This window comes from Pavona decussata, unplaced genomic scaffold (genome assembly GCF_977016875.1).
Source record: "Pavona decussata unplaced genomic scaffold, jaPavDecu1.1 SCAFFOLD_51, whole genome shotgun sequence".
NCBI lineage: Eukaryota > Metazoa > Cnidaria > Anthozoa > Scleractinia > Agariciidae > Pavona > Pavona decussata.
In genome coordinates this window covers 5,055,280-5,078,868 of record NW_028145473.1, presented here as the reverse complement: position 1 = coordinate 5,078,868, position 23,589 = coordinate 5,055,280, and the positions used below count along the sequence as shown (strand labels likewise).

At 41.0% G+C, this 23,589-nt stretch overlaps 1 protein-coding gene and 1 pseudogene across 1 annotated transcript; one reads left to right on the top strand and one right to left on the bottom strand.

The window, feature by feature from the left end:
- Positions 1-1,068: 1,068 nt before the first annotated feature.
- LOC146481197 (zinc finger protein 862-like) lies at positions 1,069-3,178 on the bottom strand. The gene has a single exon (XM_085108861.1). It carries the CDS (start codon positions 3,171-3,173, stop codon positions 1,788-1,790), a length of 1,386 nt encoding a protein of 461 aa, XP_084964987.1. The 5' UTR covers positions 3,174-3,178; the 3' UTR covers positions 1,069-1,787.
- Positions 3,179-16,526: 13,348 nt separating this feature from the next.
- LOC146481196 (uncharacterized) lies at positions 16,527-21,221 on the top strand (annotated as a pseudogene).
- The last annotated feature ends 2,368 nt before the right edge of the window (positions 21,222-23,589 follow it).

The window sequence follows — 23,589 nt, the reverse complement described above, 5'->3', positions numbered from 1 at the left end:
AGCATTCAAAATGAAATTTTTAGCTTTGCGAAAATGACACGGAATATTTGATATGGGAAAGTTAAGAACCCTTCCAGAAGTGCTGAATCGGGGATTGAACATCCATCCAGATAGCAGACCTCAATTGCAACAAATCTTAGAGGCTCTTGCTTAATTCTTGTCCCAGGTTGTTCTTTGTTTTAAATTTAAAAGACCATGAACATTGCAAGTCAGCAATAGTTTGGATTTTTGATTTATGATAATTTAGCCATATTTATATTTTGAAATGTACCAGAAATGTACTGCATTGACCAAATTGAAAATGATTTTTTTGTATAGAATATGTGAATAGTTACAAGTTTTAAGATTACGCTTTTGGGTTGCAGTATTACTATGAGCATTTGAATATTGCCGGGGGGCTAATGGCCTTTCAAAAGGTATGCGTATCGCAAATATTTAAGCCAAATTTTACGACTCTCGCAGTCTCGTTTTTGCACCTTTTATGTGCATCTTGCAGTGTCGAATTTTTGCAAGGTATTTAAAACACTTAAGAGCCAATGTCAGTAAAAACCAGACAACATCAAATACTTGTGGAAACGGTGAAAAAATCGATTTCGCTCATACTTTCAAGTTTGATACCCTATCATGTTAGAAGAACCCCTGTGCAGTTTGTTTTGAAAAATATTTTTTCGTTGGGGAGAAATTGACATTTTTGCAAGAGAGGGTAAATATGCTAATTTGATAGCTTAAAATTATGCAAGTTTGTCGATCTCTACAAAATTGAATAAGCTGTATTTAATCTTTGTGATTTTATTATCTTCAAGTATGATATCTCTTTGTATCTCAGGGAGATGTTCACGCTTTTACAATAAACTCTATTTTTCAAAAAGACGTGGTTTTCATGAGTCAAAAAGTACCGTATAAACTCTCTCCATCTTTAGTGTTACAATAAACTCTAAATTTCTGGTAGATTTTTCAAAAAGACGTGGTTTTCATGAGTCAAAAAGTACCGTATAAACTCTCTCCATCTTTAGTGTTCAATCCAATACAACTCAAAATTATAGTTTTGGTGAAATTAAACAATTTCTAGCTTCAAGAAAGGATACAACAAACTTGGAATATCTCCAATAAATGTCTGTGACCGTTGCGAAGTTGATCATCCTTTAATTAGTTTTCCCTACGCCGTGACATTTTATTTTAGTTTATACTACCGTACGGACCGAGATAACATTTTTAAAATCACTTTGGTTTACCTTTGCAGGTGTTCCACTTTTGCGTGAAAGAGGGTTTTTTATAGGTTTTCACTCAGTTAAACGGTTTGAAAATCCTTGTAATTTACCTTGTAACATCTTGAATCGCTGGCGAACACTCGACCCGCCATGTTTGTTTCCAAGATCTGATGACGTTGGGGCCTGGGCCGAGATTAATTAATCATGCTCAAATGGCGAGAATAAAATATTAAAAAAAGTAATTCCCCCATGAACAAAAAGAAAAAAAACTGGGAGTGTGTACTTGGATTTCACTCGGTAACTAACTCAATTGAGTCTATACTCTTACTGTCAATGTCCGTTTCTCATGGCTTTACGGAAATAATATAGACTTCGAGATGGAGAGAACCGCGCAAAACTAAGAGTCCCATGAAAGTCAACACTGCACACTTTAACAATAACTAGCTAAATTGTACACAACAGTTATGCACTGTTATTTAAGAAGTGAGGTCGTCTTGGTCGTTCTCCCTTTGACCTGTCTCGTTCAAACCATTGGTTGATTGCTGGAGTTGGATCGAATTCAGAAACTGTCGGGCCCTCTCAAGACAGGCGAATCAAATCCTCCAATACTGACACATTCAGTGTGGCTCTGGTACTACTTTTGATTCGGTTCTGGGCCGAAACAGCACGCTCACACTGCACTGCAGAAATTGGGAGGACAAGAACTAACTCCACAATATGTAAGACATATGCGAAGTCACTCTTGTAGGGGACTTTGGTAAGTAAGGCCTCCCAAAGGCTGCCATAATCAAGCTTCCGTAACTGCCCGTTTACTTGGACTTTTACAGAGATCCACTGGTCTTGAATAGCGGAGTTCTTACATCCTGCTCTCTCCAAAATGGGTCGAAACCACTGCATCAGGCGTCCAATCTCCTCTCTGCCGAAATCCAGCAGGTCACTGGGATGGGTTGGCCAGCTGTCAACATTGAAAACCAGCATGTCGCTGACCACTTGTTGAGGGCCATAATCCGCAGCTGTGACCTTACTTCCCTTATTATCGCCGGTGCCGAGCAGTATGCCAAACCTCTCGCGAAGGCCTTTCGTTGTGAGGTTTACGGCAGTCACCATTTCTGCCTCGAGCCTCCCTCCTCCTCCTCCTCCAAGTTTATCTTTACCGCGGGCCCTGGACTCGATGGAACCTGTCAAATCCACCCCCTGAAACGTGTACGTGCCTTCCACCGTCTTCCAGAATCTAGCAAGGTGACCATCTGCCACAGGACGATTTGCGAGGCTCTCCACTCTCAGCACAGTTTCCTTGAGGTGTGACACTACTGTGGGGAGGATAATACCATTTCGCTGCATTTGGAGACTTAGCCGACTTAAAATCGAGAATAAGTCGGCCAAAAAATGGCAAAATGCAGCGAAATGGATATCCTTCATCTTAGTGGACACGTGCCGCGCTCTTCCCTGGATGTCTGCATTTTTGGAGTTGACACTCAAATCCTCCATGTACATCAAAACGGCCGCGTATTGACCTGATTCAGAGGCAGAGGTGTTGCCAACAAACACTTTTAGCACCCGGCTGACGTGGGGAAGCCAGCGGGTCCCTCTAACTTGCGTTGGCTTCAGGATGTTTGTTTCAAGCTCGTCTGCTATAGACTTCAGTGCCCTCACACTCTTTGGACTGTAATGGTAAGTTTTCCAAATTAAGTGGAGGACACTGTACACATCTTCTACAGACTTACAGCTCTTCTGAAGTTCCAGCAGGGCGAGCTCAAGTCTGTGAGGCAGACAGTGGAAGTCAACAAGATACGGAACATCTCTCCTCAGTAATGCTGCAAGGCCCGCCTTCTTGCCAAGGTTGACCGAAGCACCGTCGGCACCAAAAGCAACCAGTTTTGCTTTCCAGTTTTCCACTTCTGCATTTTCGAAGGTGGCACTGATTGCCTCCTTAAGCCCTAAAACAGATTTATTGAAACAGAACATTAGCCCCTCCGGCCTCCAGCTAATAGAATACAGTGGAACCCTGATATAACAAACCCCTATTTAACAAAGTTCCCGGTATAACGAACGATATATTTGGGGCCGGCAAAAGTACAGTAAAATGTATGGAGCATAGCCCTGTTGCAACGAACACAATCTAGATACCCAAAGTGAAAATTTGCCGGCGGATATAACGAATAAGAACCTGCAAAACAGATCTACAACAGATCAACAGAGATGAAAATCCTTTAATAATTCTGCTGGATTGTAAGATTGTAATTGCAGATCAAAGTGAATTCTGAGTGCTGTAACGTAACACGGATTAAAAGGAAAAATAATTATTGACCTCGATATAACGAATATTTTAGTCATTTTGCCATAAATTCGTTTTGTCAGGGTTTTGTTTATAACGAACGCTCATTAAAACAAACACATTTTTTGGTCCCTTGGCACTTCGTTATAAGTTGTGTTTGCAATCGTTGGTTTTGGGGGAAGTAGGCTAGTTACTTCCAGAGGGTCACTGCTATAGTCTCACCAGAGAGAACTGTACGCCATTATACTAAGAAGCAATTTCTGATTAACTAACCAAAGTATGGACGCATATTTTCCCCTTACCTTCTGCGTGCGCATGCTCCACAGCTTTATGGCCGATCAGCCTGTTGATTGGGCGACCGTTGCGAACGAATCGACAGAATACTGTCTCGTTCTCCATCCCTCCTGCATCCGTTGCTCCATCAGCCATTACACTTATGTAGTGTTTGTTGTTTAGTTCCGCAGCGAGCCCTTCCTTTGAGAGTTTCCTGAGAACAGAGACCATTTGAGCGCAACTCTTGTCATTCGCATATGTTGATGTTAACTCGAGGCCATTCTTTTTCTGGAGGGCAATGAGAGGGCTGAACTTGCTGAAGGGAAGTTCTTCTTTGGCGATGAAGTACGCAGTAGTCATTTTTATGGCTACTTCCCTCTGATCCCTTTCTTGCATGTCCTTAGTCCCTTTGGAGAAACTTTGGGCAAGGACGGTTTCACGAACAGCCTTTTGTTGTGCTAGCACTGCTTTCTGGGCCTTTAGATGACCATTGCTTTCTCCATGAATTCTCATCGTCTCTTTCTTTTCTGACTTGCAGCCCGTTATAAACTGCGTCTTGCCGGCCTCTCTTGTAGCTTGACAACAGATGCTGCAAAGTATCGCATCATCTTCCTCGTGAATACTCAGCCAAGGAAACTCGTCCTTCCACTTGAACATGATTTTCCGTTTCAAGGCGGCTGAATTTGCGGATTTTTTAACTTTGGGTTCCTCTTTTTCGATGCGGTGGCCAGCAGACGATGCCGATCGTTTTGAAACCTTTGGCTTCTCAGGAGGGGCATTCGGAGAAATAGCCGACAGACCAGATGAGGCCTTTGGTTTAAAAAACGAAAAGAGTGTTCCGAATCCCTGTTTTGGTTGTTGTGTACTGGTAGATGGGGAATCCTGCTTTTCGCTAGCTGGTGGCTCTGCTGTGATTACACAAAGTGGCACAAAGTGGTTTGGGGTGTACCAGCTCTTAGTTCGATTGTCCAGATTCCCATCCCTTGACCAGAGGATATGTATAGCTTCCTCCTTAGGCGGCTTAGAGATTGTTGATGGTCTTGGGTTGATCACTCTGTTAACCAGGCAGCAGTATTGAAATTCAACAGACGGATACACAGAGATTATCGGCCTAGACAGCACAGAGGCCATACCCATGACATGGACAAAGGAGGACCATTTTCCCACCTCACACGCCAAGAGAGCTTCTTCTTTCACAGCCTCGTCCCTGTCGCCTGTTTCCGTAAATTTGCGGTCGCCTCTCTTTGTTAGAGCGACAGTAAAAAGAACATCTGGATATAGTTCTGGATTGGATGTTGACATTTCCGTAAATGCCTCGTGGGCAGCATAAAACGAACCCAGCGATAAAGGTACTGAATTCTGCGTCATACAACAGGACACATACACACGGGCCGCCCTTGACCATCTTAATGACGCCAACACCTACCAAAAAGTGTCCCGCATGTCAGCCAAGACAGTCGAAAATAAAGTAAACACAGCCTGGAAGAAGATCTGCCGACAAAATGAATTCCCTCCCTTTGTCCAAAGGAGCTTCCTTGCGTCAAACACAGACCTGCCCAAATTCTACCATCTCATCAAGACCCACAAAGCAGGTCCCGACATCAAAATACGACCTATCGTATCCAATGTCAACGGACCCAACCAACGGATTTCATGGCTTCTCGCCAACGCCCTCAAACCTATGCTAAAAAATGTCCCAGCCCATTTAGAAAACAGTCTCGAACTTATTAGATGCATCCAAGCTGGCGATCTCACCACAAACAAAGCGCTACCTTATCCATGTAGCCTCGATGTGGTGTCCTTATACACCACAATACCTATACAAGAAGCCATCACCAACGCTACAGACAGAATCCAAAACCCAGTACTCCACCTCTCCAAACAAGACGTTTCAGACCTCCTCCAAGTCACGCTAAACAACATGTACTTCTCCTTCAGAGATCAAGTCTTTCGCCAAAGAGAAGGCCTACCTATGGGTTCCAGCATTTCAGGCATATTGGCCATCCTATTTATGGATAAACTTGAATCCATCGCCCTCTCCTCGCACCTAATGATAAACCCCTACAAGAGATATGTAGACGACATCTATCTCCAAACGACTAATGAAGAAACAGCTGACCACTTCCACAAGATAATAAACAATGTGCACCCTAACTTGAAATTTGAAATCGAAAAACCACAAGCAACACCGAATGGCCTGTCGCTGTCGTTGCTGGACTTCAATGTCACCATATCACAGGATGGCAACAGCTCTTTTGAATTCTACAAAAAGCCAGCCAAAAAACCACTATTTGTCCACTATCAGTCAGCCATGCCAACCAAATCCAAACTCAACTTCATTCGCAACGAGAGAAAACGCATTGAAGACAGATGCTCCTCAAACACATCCACAAAGCAACACCTGGGCGCATTCGATGACATCCTTCGCCTTAACGGCTACCCAGAGAATAGTATCGAGCAAGCTAAATGCCCACAAAATCTTCAACGCAACTCTCAGCCTACCGGCACGGAGTGGTCGTACCTTAAGATCCCTTACATTTCTGAGCGACTCAATCACAAGATCACTAACATTTTTAGAAAGGAAAACATCCCAGTACGCGTTGCCCACAAGTCCTACACGCTCAGATAAGCCCTATCCCACACCTCCACGGAGCGCAAATGCACCAGAGACAAATGCCCCATCGCTAACACCGGATTGTGTTTACGAAGAAATGCAGTGTACCAGCTCACGTGCAACAGCTGTGACCAACATTACATTGGTAGCACAACACGCTTCATCCATGACCGCGTAAGAGAACACATCCGTAACGATAGCTCCTCCGTCAAAAAACACATCTCTTCCTGCCAGAACAACGACCATAAAGGCATCAACATCAAAATTATTATGAGCGAAAACGATCCCGCTAATCTACGCCTCTACGAAGCATTTTATATCAGAAAATACAAACCGTCACTCAATTCCCGAGAGGAATGCACTGAATTTGCGGACCTGCTATTTTAATATTTTGCTATTTTAATATTTAATTTTATACACTACAATCCATCATTAGAACCTTGTATACGCTCGCAGTTTATTTCTATTTTTATTTCTATAGCTTTCACACATACGTCACATTTTTTACACATTTCACCCTTCACCCTACACTCTCTTTGTATATATATATATAGCGCGCGCGGAATGTTTTCTCATCCCTGATGATGCCGTTGATCGGCGAAAGCTTGGATTTCAGTTTTTAGTTTTTAGTTTTTAAACAGCAGTGTTAGGCCTCAATTGAACAGTTTTTATATATTTTTAACCATGCTGCTGAAGGACAACATGAACAGATTGTTAAAATAGAGTTCTCCTGCCACCAATAATCGTAAAAGGGTTGAAACAGATTCATCGCCAAATAACATGATCGATGAGGCATTAAAAAGACAATCTCCATTACCTGTGGTGCTCAGTCCGACAAGCCGATTGTTATCCACGTCTGCTGTGACATCGTCCGGGATAAGAGCTGTTGCCAAATCATCACATGGAAGATTTTTGTAATCGGGGATAGCTGGCCGTCCTCTGATTAAATTTGTCAGTTCTTCCCCTTTAGTGTTGAGTAAACGTTTCACGTGGTCAATTTCACCATTTAAAAGATAATCCTGGAAAGCAGTTAAATCCTTATACTCCTTTTGTTCAGACATTGTTTAAAAGTTTTGAAATCACTGATCGAGAACGCAATCACGTGCATGGAATTTACGCAACCTCCCATACCAGACGGACCGCTGTGGCAGTTCTTATCCAGCGGTTTAACAAAGCAAAATATGAGCCTGCAATACATATGTATAAGAAACCGCTGCAATGGCGACGATTGAGGGAATGGCAAACGTAGCGGGCAAATAAGGTACAATCTAACCCAAATCTTCAAATGTTTACGATAAGCAAGACACACAACAATATATGTTTTTCATTTTGTATTTATTTCGGCAAAAAAGTGGCAAAGTAGCGATAGCTAGACTTTTAATCATTAATAGTCTACGGGTCTACGCGAAAGAAACTCGCAAATTTGCCACTCCTTCGGAAATTTTAGTCGCAAACGCAAAAATTAAGTCGCAAATGCGACTGTATTGGTCGCAATTTCGAGCCCTGGTCATCTGGGAGCAGAGAGAGTACTACAGTTAGCTTGCGAGAGATTTTATTGGCCTTACATCCAACATGACATTACTCATTTTGTGACGCGGGTGTGCAGCTGCCTCAAACAAAGGCATCCAAATATCTCAACTCTTGCCCCTCTTCAGCCTGTCATCACGAATGCACCGTTTGAGTTAATATCCATCGACCTTCTTCATCTGGAAAGAAGCTCTGGTGGACATGAGTACATTTTGGTCATTGTTGACCACTTCACACGGTTCGCGCAAGCGTACCCCACCAGAAATAAGTCAACCAGGATGGCAGCGGACAAGCTCTACAGCGATTTCATGCTTCGTTTTGGATTTCACGTGGGCATTCTACATGACCAGGGGAGAGAGTTTGAGAACAAACTGTTTCACCAGTTACAGCAGCTGTGTGGGAGGATTCGCTCAAGGACTACACCTTACCACCCACAATGCAATGGTAAAGCGGAGAGGTTTAACCAGACATAGCTGTCAACGTTAAGAACTCTACCAGAAGAAAAGAAAAGCAGGTGGCACGAGTTTGTTTCCAAAGTTGTACATGCATACAATTGTACCAAGAGCGAATCAACTGGGTATTCACCGTTTTTTCTCCTGTTTGGGCGCTCGCCTTGTTTGCCGATCGATATCATCCTTGGGACATCACCCGATTAAACGTCAGGAACTCACAGTGCTTATGTCAACAGGTGGAAGTCTGCTATGACAGGCGTACTCCCTAGCCGCTGAAAAGTCGCGCATGTCAGCCTCTAAGGGGAAGAATTTTCAAGATCGCAAAGCCCACTATTCATACCTGGAACCTGGGGTCAGAGTTCTCGTCCGTAACCTTTCAGAGCGTGGAGGACCAGGTAAACTTCGAGCATACTGGGAAGATCAAGTTCATGTGGTGGTCTATGAGGTGGAACCTGAAGGAGGAGGCCGAAAACATAGAGTTCTGCACAGGAATCTGCTTCTACCATGTGACTTTCTGCCACTAACACAAGAGCAGAAACATCAAACGAGTAATAAAGCTCAGTGTGGAAGTAGGATCTCAAATCAAACTCGTAGTGCATCCAGGACTGCCACCGATTGTGACAGTGATGACGATAAACTCTTAACTTATTCATCAATGCAATTTGGTGAACGGTCTACTCATGGAGACAGTACTAACTCCGAACCAGTTGCTGCTCCTCATCACCCTGTGTTGCTAGACAGTGACGTCCAAACTAAGTCTGATGGAAGGTAAGCAGATCATCATGAACCAACAGATGTCGAACAACCTTGTCCACCGGAGAACAATTAAGATACCCCACCTGTGTCAGTTCCAGAGGAGCTGGAATCAGAAGAGCAAGAGTCAGAAATGGAAGAAGAAGCAGCACTAGAACAGGACCCGGGACCAAGTCCCCCCCAACGTGCTCATCGTCCACCACGAATGTTTACCTACAACACATTGGGACAGCCGACCATCTGTGGTGTCCAGCCAGCTCCATACCCTGTACCTAGGTGGCCCTATCCTCCTTTGCAATCACCTTGGATAACACCTATGTACCAGTAGCCGGCACTTCCTTGTTATGGTCCTTTGGCATACCCGTATACGGTGTATGTGTAGTGCATCCTAATCCAGATTTATTGACTGTCCATTGACTTCGTTGATGTTTTGTTGACAATATATTAATTACAAACATTTTTCCATTGTGCCTTTGGGATAGGCGAAACAAGTGCTTTGGTCACGGAACAAAGACTCTGCTATAAATGTTTCCTTAGTTTTGTTGATAAAATTGTTGACTTGGGCCTGATCAACCCAAAAATGCAAGAGACATACAGGAGCAATAAGTGAGAATACAATAGCAAGTCTTAGGAGAGAGGCGAGTACTCCACTGAACATTGTAACAAATGTCTCGGATGACAATTCTTTGAGTGTGTGAAGGATGACAATTGCGTGGCGTGCTGATCATGTGACCGATCATGTGTTTTAGCAACCGCATGCGGTTATCTATTGTCCATGTTGTTATTATAAAAGAGATGTAAGCACATTTTGCAGCCCGGTACAATTAACCGAAGAGAATTATTAAAACAATCAAGTCGTAGAAAACTGTGGTTCATCCCAGGTAACACCAACTAAAGCTGACAATTCTGTCCTTGCGAAAAACAGTGAAAACCCTGTTTGAACACCGATACAAACTTTGTAGTTACACATTCTCATAAGCAGACATTCCCGTAAGCATCTGCAGACACTTTCAGGGGTTACAATTTAGACTTTTCCTTTGTTTTTAAGCTCTTATTAGTGGGCACCCTAATTAAAGGAAATCCAATTAGCTGCTAATCACAATGATTTTACAGTACATTAATGAAAGTCATCACCATTACTGCGGCATTGTGTAAGGCAATAAAACAGAAAAATCCTTTAAGGACAGCACCTACTTTTGTTACTGCGCATACGTTCTGCGCTTTCAAGATACTCGGGTTTCCTATGGGTGGTGCCTACTAATACAGGGATATCTTTGAGCGGTTTAAAACTATACGGAGAAAGAACTTAATAAGTGCCAATGGAATTTAGAAAGAAAATTGGAGGTAACCATGCATTTTTCAGAGGTAATAAAGCTTTAATTTTATGAAAAATGCCATACATTGCTTTGCTTCTCAGCACTTTTTAGAATTGTTGTTTCCAATTATCTCTAAAAATGCATGCTTACCCCCAATTTTCTTTTTGGAATCCAATAGCCCTTACTAAGATCTGCTTTCCCCGCATAGTAGTAAACTGACAAAAATACCTGTGTATAGGTAGGCACCATCCTTAATACAGTGGAATTTTTTTTGCATTCCCAATATTTATTGTTAGCTGGGCAAAGCTCGTAAGCGGGCATCTAGTTCTTACACCTCTTGTGGCCGCTTACGAGAAACATTCTTGTAAGAGGCCAGCTCCAGTTATTGACACTTTTTTTACGTCCTGAGGGTGTCTGCTTTTGAGTGCTTCCACTATAACTGCCTTTTTTTTCAATTGAAGTCATTTTTTAAGTACTTTCATAATTACAAGAAGCCCTCAACACTGTGTTAACATTACAAAAAATTGCTGAGTATCAGGAACTTGGCGGAGCAGATTGAGAGTGACTCATCCGGGACTCTTGTATCAATTTCTGCTATTTGTGTCCACAAAGAAGATAAACTGTGGAAAAAGGCCACCAAGATTAACATGTTGCTTAGAAGGTTATGTTCCAATTGAAGATGGTGCTTCCTTCCTCATAACAATATTGACTCCTCCTACTGAGTTGACTTCATCTAACTAGAAAAGAGGAATACATTTTGACTAATATTGATGATATTTGAATTTCTAGCGCTTGTGTTGAGCACAGAATGCAATATACGTTACTGTAAGTGAGGGGTGTGTGAAGTGTTAGACGATAAAGGCGTCGTTTTAAGCGATACAACTCGAAGGGAATTTGACCAATTGTCTGGCACAAATCAATCTAATTTTGAGAGGTGATAGGTCAACAAAAAGTTGTCTTTGAATTGGATAATTTTGGAAACGTTCTAGTTACAGTTATTACGTGCGATTACTTTGGTTCCGTTTTTTCCTTCTGTTAATTTACAATATGCTTTATAACTTTTGATTACCAAACCGAAAAATCGCTAAAATGGTATATTCGTGTTGCCAGTTTTACTGCCTTTTATTTTGAAATGGGTTTAATGTATCTACGATTTAATAAGGACGCAGTAAACATTTTAAGACTGAAGAAAGCTCTGAAGGTGCTCCATCTCTAAAATGAATCATAATAGAAATAAGACCAACAAATAGCCCTTCTTTTGCACTTGGAGGAAGATTTACAGATCCTTAATTCTCCGCCTGTTTACAGTCAGCCAGGGCGAGGCAAAATGCCTGATGAGGTCAGTAAAGGAACAAATTTAATAACATCATGAATTAAATTTTCTATCAAATACTTGCCCAACTCCACCTATCAAATGCTACACGACTACAGCACCAAAGCGAAAATTATTAATTCAACCTGCATGTGCTGAATTGTTTAACAGTCATCTCAGCCTACAATGATTTGCAAAATTATTGATACACTTATACAATAGGCTATATTAAAGTTAATCCACCTTATTCAAGAATAATTTCAGAGATTTTTCTTTGTTATCCGTGAAAGTTCAACGTCGTATGGGAGACAGGGGGAAGAGCCAAAATAAATACCCTGCAAATTCGAACGTCATGCACATAGATCTAAATGTCCAATCCTTTTTTTAAAAAAAAATGGTAGGTGCATGTAAACTTGCATTGATAAATTTATAAGACGTGGCATTAAAACTAATGAGGAAAACGATAAAAAATCTTATGAGTAAGTCTATCTATATTCATTCTAAACGTCGCGCAATTTGACTGTTCCCAATTAAATGAAGAACACAATGAGAGTTTTAGGGAACTTTGAGGCAACTGTCTGATAACAGTCTGTTGTATCACGCATTGCGAGTTATTTCCATATTACAAGAGCGTGAAATTTATAAATTAAATTGACAACTTGATTACGTACAGAAGTAAGGGTAACAAAGAATAGTTGTGGGATAAATTTAGTGCTCGTATTACGATAGGGTTTGGAGAGATAAGAACTAGCCACAGTATGATTGTATTTCAATACAGAGAAGCTATAAGCCATTGATGAAATAATGGTTATTAGAACGGAATAGACTTTAAGACATGGCTCGTACAATCTTGAAAAGGTCTTGAATTTTAGTAATCGTCTTGAAAAGTCCTTGAATTCGGGTAAGGTCCTGGAAAAGTACTTGATTTCTTTATTAGGTCTTGAAAAGTCCTTGAAATTTCGTAATTTCTTTATTCCATATCACTTTTCTGAAAAATTAAATGATTTTGCCGCGTAAATTTGTCCATTGACGTCTAATAACTGGCGATAACAATGGGACAAATGGTCAGTATAACACATGTAAGTATACATCAGTATACATAAGTATACATCAAGCGAACTTTGATCTTTGCCTCAATTTCATGTACGTCTCACCAGGTCATGTGCGTTTGTCCACCACATGCGTTTGTTTTCAGGGGCTATGTGATCGGTTGTGTGTAGCGTTTTTTTAAGCGAGGTATTTTTGATTTTCCCTTTGTTTGCAATTTAAAAGAGCGATAGGCAAATGTGTATTTAATCGTAAATGGTTAAATGGTGCAAAGTTAAGCTAAGTGAAAGGATTCAAAGGCGACAAACACGAGACCATGTGTTGTGTTTGTAATGAAGAGATCAACACAGAAAGCATGGGAGAAAGCGCCTTGAAGTCTTACATGAAAGGGGAGAAACACAAAGAGAAACGCTGGAACTGAATACAGACTCAATTGTGAAATCAACAGATGATTTGAGTGTCAAAGCTGAAGAAACTGGGCAGCTGACTCTTGCTCTTTAATAGAAAAGCAGCCCAAGATAACAATCTTCAACTGCAAGAAGTTGAGGACAAACTAAATGGAAAGTTGGAAGCTCCAAAAGGCGGCTGAAACATAAACATTTTATATTTTTTGTTGAACAAGAAGAAGCCAGATCAGTACCACCACGTCAAAGAAATTTGGAGCCTAGGCAAGCGACACATGGTGAAAAACTTACCGAGTGAATAAGTCTTTGCACTTGGAGTTTGTTATGAAGAGGACTACAATCATCCCATTTGCCAAAGAGGAAGACCCACAGATGAGTAAGTGTGGTACACTGGTGGACCCAGTGTTCAGTTCCTGCCTTTACCAGGTTGAAAGCTACCTTGGGGATCTAAGGAATGTAAGAATTGCAATAGGTTTTGCACAGGGCACTTTGTGTGTCTGGAAAATTTTTTAGCCACAGACAGCAGCGATCTACCCACAGTTCATACTTACCTTCCTAGTACTTTAACTTTCCTATGAATCCGATGTTGGATAAACAAGGCGGGATAATAATGACCAGAAAGAAAATTGTTGAACGAATTGAAGAAATTCTAATGACATTCAATTTGCATGATATATGTGACCCTACACGGGAAAACAGTCACAAAGGTGAACGTACGCACACGGCACGGTAGCAACACGCTCGCACGATTCTGACACGACACGCTTATCGTGTACATATGCAAACAAGAACAATAAATTTATAATACCCTGCTTGTGACGATTGTTTACATGTGGTTAACACGGTAGAGCTTTGTTTATTTAGCACGGTGGATAAACACGGATATGTCTTTGTTTGTTGACATGCTAGACTTTCGGTTTCTATCCTTTGAAAGACCCCTTTACATTGCATGGACAATTGTTGTTTTGCTCTTACCATTCAAGGCAGTACCTGCGGTACTGCAGTACCGTTTGGAGCACAAATAAAATGCCTCTAATTTGTAACTATAAAAATGCTCACCATACTTCAGGTTCCTCAGGAGTTTTCTGTTGCGTAATGTTTATTTCGATCGAACAGTTGGCGCTTCTCGCCTTTTAAAACTTTTCGAAAATTGACAAGTTTCCATTAAAATTACGACGCAGTTTTCAACCCCGCGGTAAGCCTCCTTCTCTCTTTTTATGTGTTTCCATCGTTTTAATTAACACAAACTACCACAAACCGGCGCAAAGGAAAAAATCTTCTTAGGGCGCCATTTTCTCTTATTACCTGATCCAGGCTTTCTCGGCCAAATTGTCACGCACACATGTTTCGATAGCGACGCGTTACTGTTCTACCTTGAAATGAACTACGAGATTTAGATTTCAAAATACGACAAGCATGGAGTGCGAGGAAGACTATTCGATCTTTTCAGAAGATGTCACAAGAGAACTCAGAACAGTTTTGATGGAATATCACGTTAGAAGATAATATGAAGATGGGAATGATGTGACGGATAGTGAGTCATCGGAAGATGAAAGCGACGGAGAAACAGACGAGGACAAAGACAACGTTGCATTTGAGTACTCGGAGGTTGAGATTTTGGAAGGGTCCAAAGTGGAGGCGTTTATCCAAGAAACCTGTGGATGCCAGTTGGGAGAGCAAGAAAAGCCGTGCAGCTCCACCATACCGAAAGAGGAGTTTCTCGACTGCCGAAACAACTGCTTGGAACTGACATCCATCGAGCTTGACATGACGTTACTGGGCATTATCCACAGTTCCATAAACTGCAGTGAGGTGAGCACATCTGGAAGGACTGAAACGGAACGTAAAAGAACGAGGATTCCGTTTTTCTACCACGGAAGAAGAATATGTCGCAAAACATTCTTGTTTTTGCACCGTATCCATCAGCGAAGATTTCACAGTCCTCTGAAACATTACAAGAAGAACGGTCTCTCTGTGCGTGTGCATGGAAACAACAAACGGTTACCGACCTCCACTTTCTTGCCGGAGACAATAGAGAATGTTGTCAAATTTATAAGAAATGTTGCGGAAGAGCAAGCACTTCTCCTGCCAGGACGTGTGCCTGGTTTTAAGCGAACTGACATGAAATTGTTGCCATCTACCCTCACAAAACACAACCTCTGGAAAACCTACCAAGATCTCTGCAACAATGACTGTCGAATTTCTGTGGGTTACTCTAGATTCTGCGATCTCTGGAATCAACTTTGCCCCTTTGTTATTATTACGCGACCAGCAACAGATCTCTGCTGGACTTGTCAGAGGAATAATAGCCGCATCCACAAGTCAGCAAATCTTCCGGAAGCACCAAAAGCTGAAGTGGTTAGAGCACAGGAAGAACATTTGAGTCTGGCTACTGGAAAACGAGACTTCTACAAAACTTGCTGTAAAGAAAGCAAGGACAGTCTTGCAACACATCTTGGCAACATCGACTTCAGCACTGAGCCAGAACCGTGGAGCTATGCTGGGACAGTGCATTACTCCTCAGCTATGCTCAGCAGCTGCATTACCCAGCAAACCCTAACCAGCCCGGGCCAATTTGTTTTAAAACTCCACGAAAGTGTGCTCTCTTCAGAGTCTGCTGTGAAGGTATCCCCAGACAAGTAAATTACTTGATAGACGAGAACGTTTGTATGGGAAAACGAGCTAACGCCACAATCTCCTATGTTCACCATTTCTTTACTCAACATGGAGTGGGTGAAACTGAAGCTCAGATGCATGCAGATAACTGCGGAGCACAAAACAAGAACAATCCTTTTATTTGTTACTATCTTTGGCGCGTCATGACAGGACTCCATCACGTCATTGGATATAATTTCCTTGTAGCTGGGCACAACAAATTTTCTCCTGATTGGTGCTTTGGATTGGTTAAGAAGAAAACACGGCGAACGTATATTTCGTCATTGTTTGACATCGCCAGAGCTGTGGAGGAGTCGGGATCAGTCAATACTGTGGAGTTAGTTGGACTGCACAGTGGCGCTGTACGCGTAACAGCCTATGACTGGATGACTTATCTTGGACAATATTTTAAGGAGTTGCCAAATCTGAGAAGCTATCATCACTTTCGATTTCACAGAGACCACCCAGGGACTGTTTTCTGCAAGGAATATTGGAATTCAGAGGAAAGAGCCATTAATCTTCTGCGAAATGCATCTAATCTAACAGAGCCAGGAGATTTGCCTCAGATCGTTACCCCCAAAGGCATGAGCCGTGAACGCCCTGAATACCTTTTCAAGGAAATTAGGGAATTTTGTCGTACGGGAACTGAGGACCTTGTAGCGCCACAACTTTATTAAAGACATTGTGCAAAAATTATTATGAGTTTTCAGATTTGGTTTTTCAGATTTTTTTCTCTGGTTCTGTAGGCTTGCGCTTCCCAAAGCCCGTTGCGCGTTACATTTTAGACTCCATGAGGAAAAAAAATCCTTATCTCAACTTGTTGGCAAGTCGAATTTGTAAACGTTTCCCGCATTAAATATTGCTCAGTTTTCTTGTGCTCGCGCAGCTATGAATGTATCAATTGTTTGTTTTTGTTCAAACTGGCGCGCGACGCAAGTCCTGTTTTCTTTCCGGCGAGATGAAAATCGTCCTTCGAAAATCAATGCTACCTCCCATGCATAAAATCTATTATTTTTTTCAAATCCAGCACGCGTCTGGAATATTACTATTTTCATTTCGTCAAAACATTGAATGAAATTCTTTGTTCTCCGAAATTCAATGCGCTTGGGTAGGTGTAAAATACACTGCTCATATTTTGTTTTGTTTGTTTTTTTCAACTTGGCAACCCTCTGAAACAGTTAGTTTTCTTTCCGGGATGTTTTTTGAAAATCTTTGAGAATCAACAAGCTCGCCTAGGCTTTAAATATATCGTTTGTTTTTATTTTTTTTTCTACGCTTAAGTAGTGAATTAAGGGCGGCCTTTGTTTGGTGTTCTTTTCGTCCAAAACAATAGCCGAAGTGCTTTGTTCTTCAAAAGTCAATGCGCCTGCCCACGCTTAAAACTTTTTTCCCCAAAATTATAATGCCAGCGAATTCTTGTTATCTTCTCGCCAGTTGTATACTTTTTTTGCTAAGAAATCATTGCGTGAGCAAAGTGCAGAGATACAACATAATTTTTCTACGTTAATGAAAGCATGTTCCACTCAATTACCGATGCCAGGATAAGTGACAAAAGTTTTGCTCTTTTTTCAAGCCCTATTCAATTAGGAGTGTTAATCAAGAACGTGAGAAAACGTTTTTGCCCGCCCACAAACAAATCGATTGTCCTAAACTCCTTTTCTTATTGGCCAGCTGCAAGATCTTGGGCTATTTAAAGGCCTCTAAAATGCTATGATTTAATTATCCCTTGGCGTGATAACTGAAGGAAGTGAAATGGCGCTCCGTACTCTTCTGAAAGTTCCAAAGTTATGCCTCGTTTATTTTAGCTTGGATAAAACCACTTGTATTGTAGAAACAAAAAAGTTGAGAGACGAGGAAACTCAAAACGGTTTAGTGATTGTGAGCCGGTAAAGTTGTCTTCTGTCACCCTCAGGCACAATGGAAAAGTTTTGGAGGCAATGGTAATTGCATCATCTGGTAAGTTTCATTGAGACTATGTTAAGAAGTGAATACTCTGGATACCCTTTGTCATTAGTAGAGTGGACGAACATTAACATACTCTTTGTCTCTGTTCCAGATAACGAAAAAAAATCTTAACTCAGAAGAAAAGCGTTTTGTAGAAGACCCAGCAAATGGTCACTTATTTCATGATGTCCCTTCTCCCCTGGAGGCCACACAGAATGGAACCAAATGGACGGCAGAAGAAGCTTTGCCACGCTCCTCGAAAAAGAAAAACCCTCAAGTATGCGAAACAGACGAGGTGAGTAAAAACTCCTGCCCTTAGAAACATTGGAGCTCAATTAATTCTTTGAAACATAACACATGAAAGCACTTGTGTAGCTAAAAGAAACGATTTTTGTTTGATGTAGTGTTACAGTAATTTCCATATTGCGATAGTTACGAAAAAAGGACTTAAACAAAAAAACTCTCTAGCATTACGCAGTCGGATCTTTTTGTTAACAGTTACTTGAAATGCACGGGTCGAACTCAACGCGGGGCGAAACTTCTATAATTTGATTCAGTGATCACTGCTTTGTGAACCAGCATAGTTTTTTATAAGTCACTTCCGTTCGTTAAACTTATCGGCTATGGTAGGAATAATTATATGAAGTTTAGGTTAAACAAGTTAGTTTGCAAGTGGTTTGCTTTACACACGCCGCGGTTTCTGTTGTATCCTTAATTAACTCGGACAATATTTACTTCCTGACGAAACTACTCGAACTGTTTGGTAATCAAACTTAATCAAACTCAATAGAACCTAATAGAACGATTGGGTTCGATTGAGGTCGGCAATCAAACTATTCAAAGTTGTATGAGAGTTCGATTGCATAAACCATCACTCGAAATAGACAAAAATTTTGAAACGTCTTTTGTAGTATGCAAGAACATTAAAGAATTAAGTGAAAGGAACAATGATGTTAACTTAAAACATCATTTTATGATCCACTACTGTTATCATTGAATCATTGAATCAAATGTATGGCAACTTTGACCATTGAACCTAATCGAACTCAATCAAAGTTTTTGATTTAAGATGCAGACATGCGGACATGACCTGAAAACCTATCAAAGTGCATTGCCTGCTGAGATATGGTATCAAGAACTCAGTGCTGATTCTGACAAACCGAGATGTGTGTCACCATTGTTAATGTTATACAAAACATGCCGTAAGTATTTTGGTCAATTTACATTTGTTACCTTGATTCAAATTAGCAAAATAAAAACGTTATCAATCAACTCTCGGACTGAGAAATGTTCTCTATATGTTCTTAGAATTTTGGTTAATCTCAGCCTCGACGTTCTCATAGAAAAGGTTCTTATGAAAAAAAACTGTATTAATTATGTTACAGTCGGTTAGTTCGGATTGTTCGAAGTTCTTCTGCGCGCTCTATGTTATACATCGACAGCCAGTTTTCTCTTGTTTTCTTTCTACAATTTCATTGAAATCAATCCAAAGTGTAATATTGAAGAACAAAACTGTGTCCTCGAGCTCTCTCTGGTAAAAAAAGCTCTTATCAATAGTGGGCGAGCACACACATCACCAACAACACGCAACCTATCGTTTTCAAAAGACTCCGATAAAGATGTCTTTTGGTGGACGTCAAACAAAAAAAAGCTGTTGAAATTGTTTTGAATTCTGAGAACATTTCAAGGTAACACAACAAAGAAGTTGACAGTTTTATCCGCTGACGGATGGTAAACTTTATGAAAGTTTATTTCCAAGACAAGTTATCCAAAAAATGCACTTTGTTTAGACAGATCCGGCTGTATTCTTTATGAAACTTTTGAAATCACTGCACCTCACGATGTGTGCAAGTGAGCAAATTATCACATGCAGTGAAAATCGAAATTTTTAATTCAAAAATACCTTTTATTTGCGCTTGATCTGGCTGGAGAATCAATTTAAGTAAGGTTTACCTTCTCTTAGCAAGGTAAAATTCTTAGTTTCTTGCAGGGTAACCTTGGAATCTTGTCAGAATTCAAAATAATTTCAACGGCTTTTGTTTGATTGACGTCCACCAAAACGCAACTTTATCTGACTCTTTTGAATGCTGTAGGTTGCGTGTTATTGGTAACCGCTATAAAGTACCATCACTATTGTATTGATCCGTCAAAGTCTATATTCATTAGTCGTACACTAGACCTGCCTTTCTGTTCTGAATGCGGCTAACAATGGTGCGATTTGTTACAGGTTCAGTTGTTGGCGGAGTTCCTCAAAGAACAGAACCAAAAACAAGCGTGCTTAAAGAAAAAGAGAAGATCTAAAAGTTCAGACTGTGGAGGCGAGTGTCCAGTGCGAAAGCGGCGTGGTGTTAAAGCAGACAGCCGATGCATCTGTACAAACAGATCACTATGATGTCGTGAACGAGTTAAAAGAGCAGATTCAGAACCTAACAGACATAGTAAGGCAGTTAACCGCAGTAAAAAGCATCAATCAGCAACAGCCTAAGACTCCTAGCTCACCTTTGTTTGAAGATGGTCTTGACACTGCCAGGGATGTCATAACAAGTTTCTGCCGCGACCCCACTCCCAGGCCTCCCCAGGAATCAGCCATCACAGTCCTGGAGTCTTGTCCAATTGAAACCCAGGTTCGTTCAAATACTGTCACCTATTTACCTTCCTCCTGTGACTCAACTAAGATTGCCCCTTGCGTCCGTGGATCAGAACATCCCCCAGTTGTTAAGTCATGGACCCACAGATGAACAGAGACGCAAGGTTGGAGCGATGGTTGACCTTGGCGAAGACTTATCAACAACTGCACTTGCCTGTGTTGACGTCCTCTTCACTGATAACGAGATGGCGAAAGGGAATATGTCCGGTTCAAAGGGCTATCAGCAGTTAGACAGTACTAAGATGCGCTTCTTGATTTCTCTCTTGCGAAGAAAGTTCGTCTCATGGTCTTTTAATGAACAGTGGTCTGAAATTGCTGCCCGAATCAATACCAAGTGCAGGGGAAAGAGGAGAACACTGATTCAACGACTTAAGAAACAGACTTTTTCTTGAAACTAAATGAATTACAGACTGTTTTAACTAAATTTCAGTCATAGTTGTCGTTGTCGTACCTTATTAGCTTGGTCACGTTTCCTGTAACTTAAAGCAAAACTTAATTTGTACATTGATTGGCGCTTTCAGTTTAGACTGATGTAACTTCGTTTCGTAGCCCATTGCTGTAGATTAATTTTAGCTCCACTGAATTAGTTCCTCGATCACAACAGAATTATTTCCTGTAATGTAAACAATATAAGTTTTTACTTAAATGTTTTTACAGATATTATGTAGCCCAAGTTTAATACAGTAGAGAATTAATAATGAAAGCGAACGTTGTTTTTGTAGTCTGTTTGAGGAACGCAGAGATCCTGAGCATTTCAAGCAGTGCCTAATTGCAGGGCTTGGGGCATAAGCGACCTATGGTGCATTTTAGTTCAGTTATTTTCATTGCTCAATGGCTCTGATTTTCCGTGGTTTTTTTGCAATGTTTCCTTAAATTCTTCCCAGAAACGTTGTCTTGACCCTAAATCCGCTGTTTTGCATTTCATGTTAGGAAAAGATTAGCAAAATTACCTGTACAAATCAACTTGAGAACGAATAATGTTCTCACCGTTCGCAATGAAGCGCAGAATGGCAATGCTCGCTGAAATCAGTGTGAAATATTAAATAGAGGCAAAATGCAAAAATTCCGGCAAATCTGAGCCAACAAAAGGAAAAGCTTTTGTTTTCTAAAGAATCTGTGTTGTCATGTTATGCGCTTCGTGGAAATGAGAGCAATTTGTTTCCCAAAACTTAATCGAGGCTGGAAGATACTGATCATCTGTACAGGCCTTGTCACATGCGCGACTCGCGTGTCAATTTGTTACATAAGATCATTCTCATCCGATCCTCGTATTTTCGCAAACCGATTGTAGTCTTCCAAAGATTTCCAGGCATGCTTCTTAATCTTTGAATTTTTCTAATGAAAAGAATCTGTTTCAAAATTATATTTTTAACTTTCACGGTTTTGTCTGTTTTGTACTGCATTACTCTGTTTTAACAAAAATTTGCATAGTTTGAAATTTGATCTTGCAAGATTACGAGATGTCGGGGTGAAATAACGCAACATTATGCGCCGAAACGTTGAAGATTTGAGAAATAAATCTCCTCAGGTAAACCATAATAGGGATTTATGTCTCACTTTCCTTTAAGTTGAATTACTTTTGAATGAAGTTTGGTTCCATTAATTCTTTCAAAATTCCTTTGTGTAGAAAAGCCCGAATTTTCGGGCAACCTGTACAAAATTGACGACTGTGATCTGCGCCTCCGCTGCTGTCGGTGACCATTTCCAGTGACTTTCCCTTTCAAACTCGTCTGAGCTTCTTAGGAAAGTAAAAGCTGACGCGACGAAATAAGTTATAATAATAACATTAATTTCACTTATGCTGACACGGTCACCGTGTTAGTACGTGCGATATCGCACGCAGGAATCTCAACACGCTGCATTGTCTTCAGCGTGCGAAGGAAAACAATAACTTGGACAGTAATGAGGAAACTGACTTGAACGCAGCTACCGTGTTGACACACGGTTCTTTTGTTTTAACATGCGACTGTGCCATGTGCGTGCGTTCACCTCAGTGACTGTTTTCCCGTGGAGGGTCACATATGGAGGGTAAAAAACACAAAGAAAAAAAGTTTTACAGGGGCCAAAAATCTCCATTTGTCTTTTGCACATTAGATTATTAGCTCACTTCAGATAGACTCTAGGACTTAATAAAAAATGTAGATATTATTGCAGTCATTAAAGTGGACCATTCAGCAATTGTACTTCATTTGTAAGGGTTTGAGGAGACTAAAAAAGTGCCGGGTTTCCAGAAAATTTTATTCAGCTTATGAAAACGAATCTGAAGATATGGAAAGAACAAGGGAAAGATTTCTCAGATAAAAGAGTTCCTTGGGATTGGATAGATATAAGGTTCGTCTTTCTTCGATGCAATATTCAAAAGAGCTAGCAAGGACTAAGAGAGAGAGAGAGAGAGAGAGAGAGAGAGAGAGAGAGAGAGAGAGAGAGAGAGGAAAGCTTGCAAAAGAAATTCCAAGCTACACAAATACATTTTCAACAAAATCCTTGTGAAGAATTTGAAAAAATTATGGATAAGTGTAAAACTGAGTTAGAAAAATTTTATGACAAGAAAGCCAGTGGCTTCAATGTGCTTTCAAGGGCAAGATGGCATGAACATGGGGAGAAAAGTACAAACTATTCTTTAAGTCCGGAGAAGAGAAACCATACAAGGAAACGCATTACACAACTTTGTCTAAGTGGAGTTATCATTACCAACTATGAAAAAAATAATAGACTTGCCTTTGAATTATTTTAAAAATCTGTACAGTAGGAAAATTAATACTGTGCAGCACGAGAAATTGTAACACTTCCTTGGTCAAGCTAGCATTCCAAAATTGTCTGAGGAAGAGAGACTAAGCTGTGAAGGTTGAGTAACCGAGCTGGCCCAGTTCGCAACACTGCAGACACTGCCATCGCCATATCTACAAATCTAAGCAGAAACACGTTTCCCACACCCTCCATCCATCAGCCTCGCCTCCAGATCAGTCACAACCCACAGACTCGGCTTCTTCATTGCTAGCACGTGAAGGCTTCGCTGCGGCACAGCAACAAGATCAGGAATTGCAGCGACTTTAACTCGCAAAGGAAACCCGGGAGCTTGAGGTACAAAAGCTCAAACTTCAGGTGGAGCTCGCCAAGCCTCATCAGCCGCCACGGCCCCTGATGGATTTCTCAATTCGCCAG

What these genes read in the sequence shown, in the direction of transcription:
- LOC146481197 (XM_085108861.1), bottom strand. Translation starts at nt 3,173, where the DNA reads ATGTTCTGTTTCAATAAATCTGTTTTAGGGCTTAAGGAGGCAATCAGT.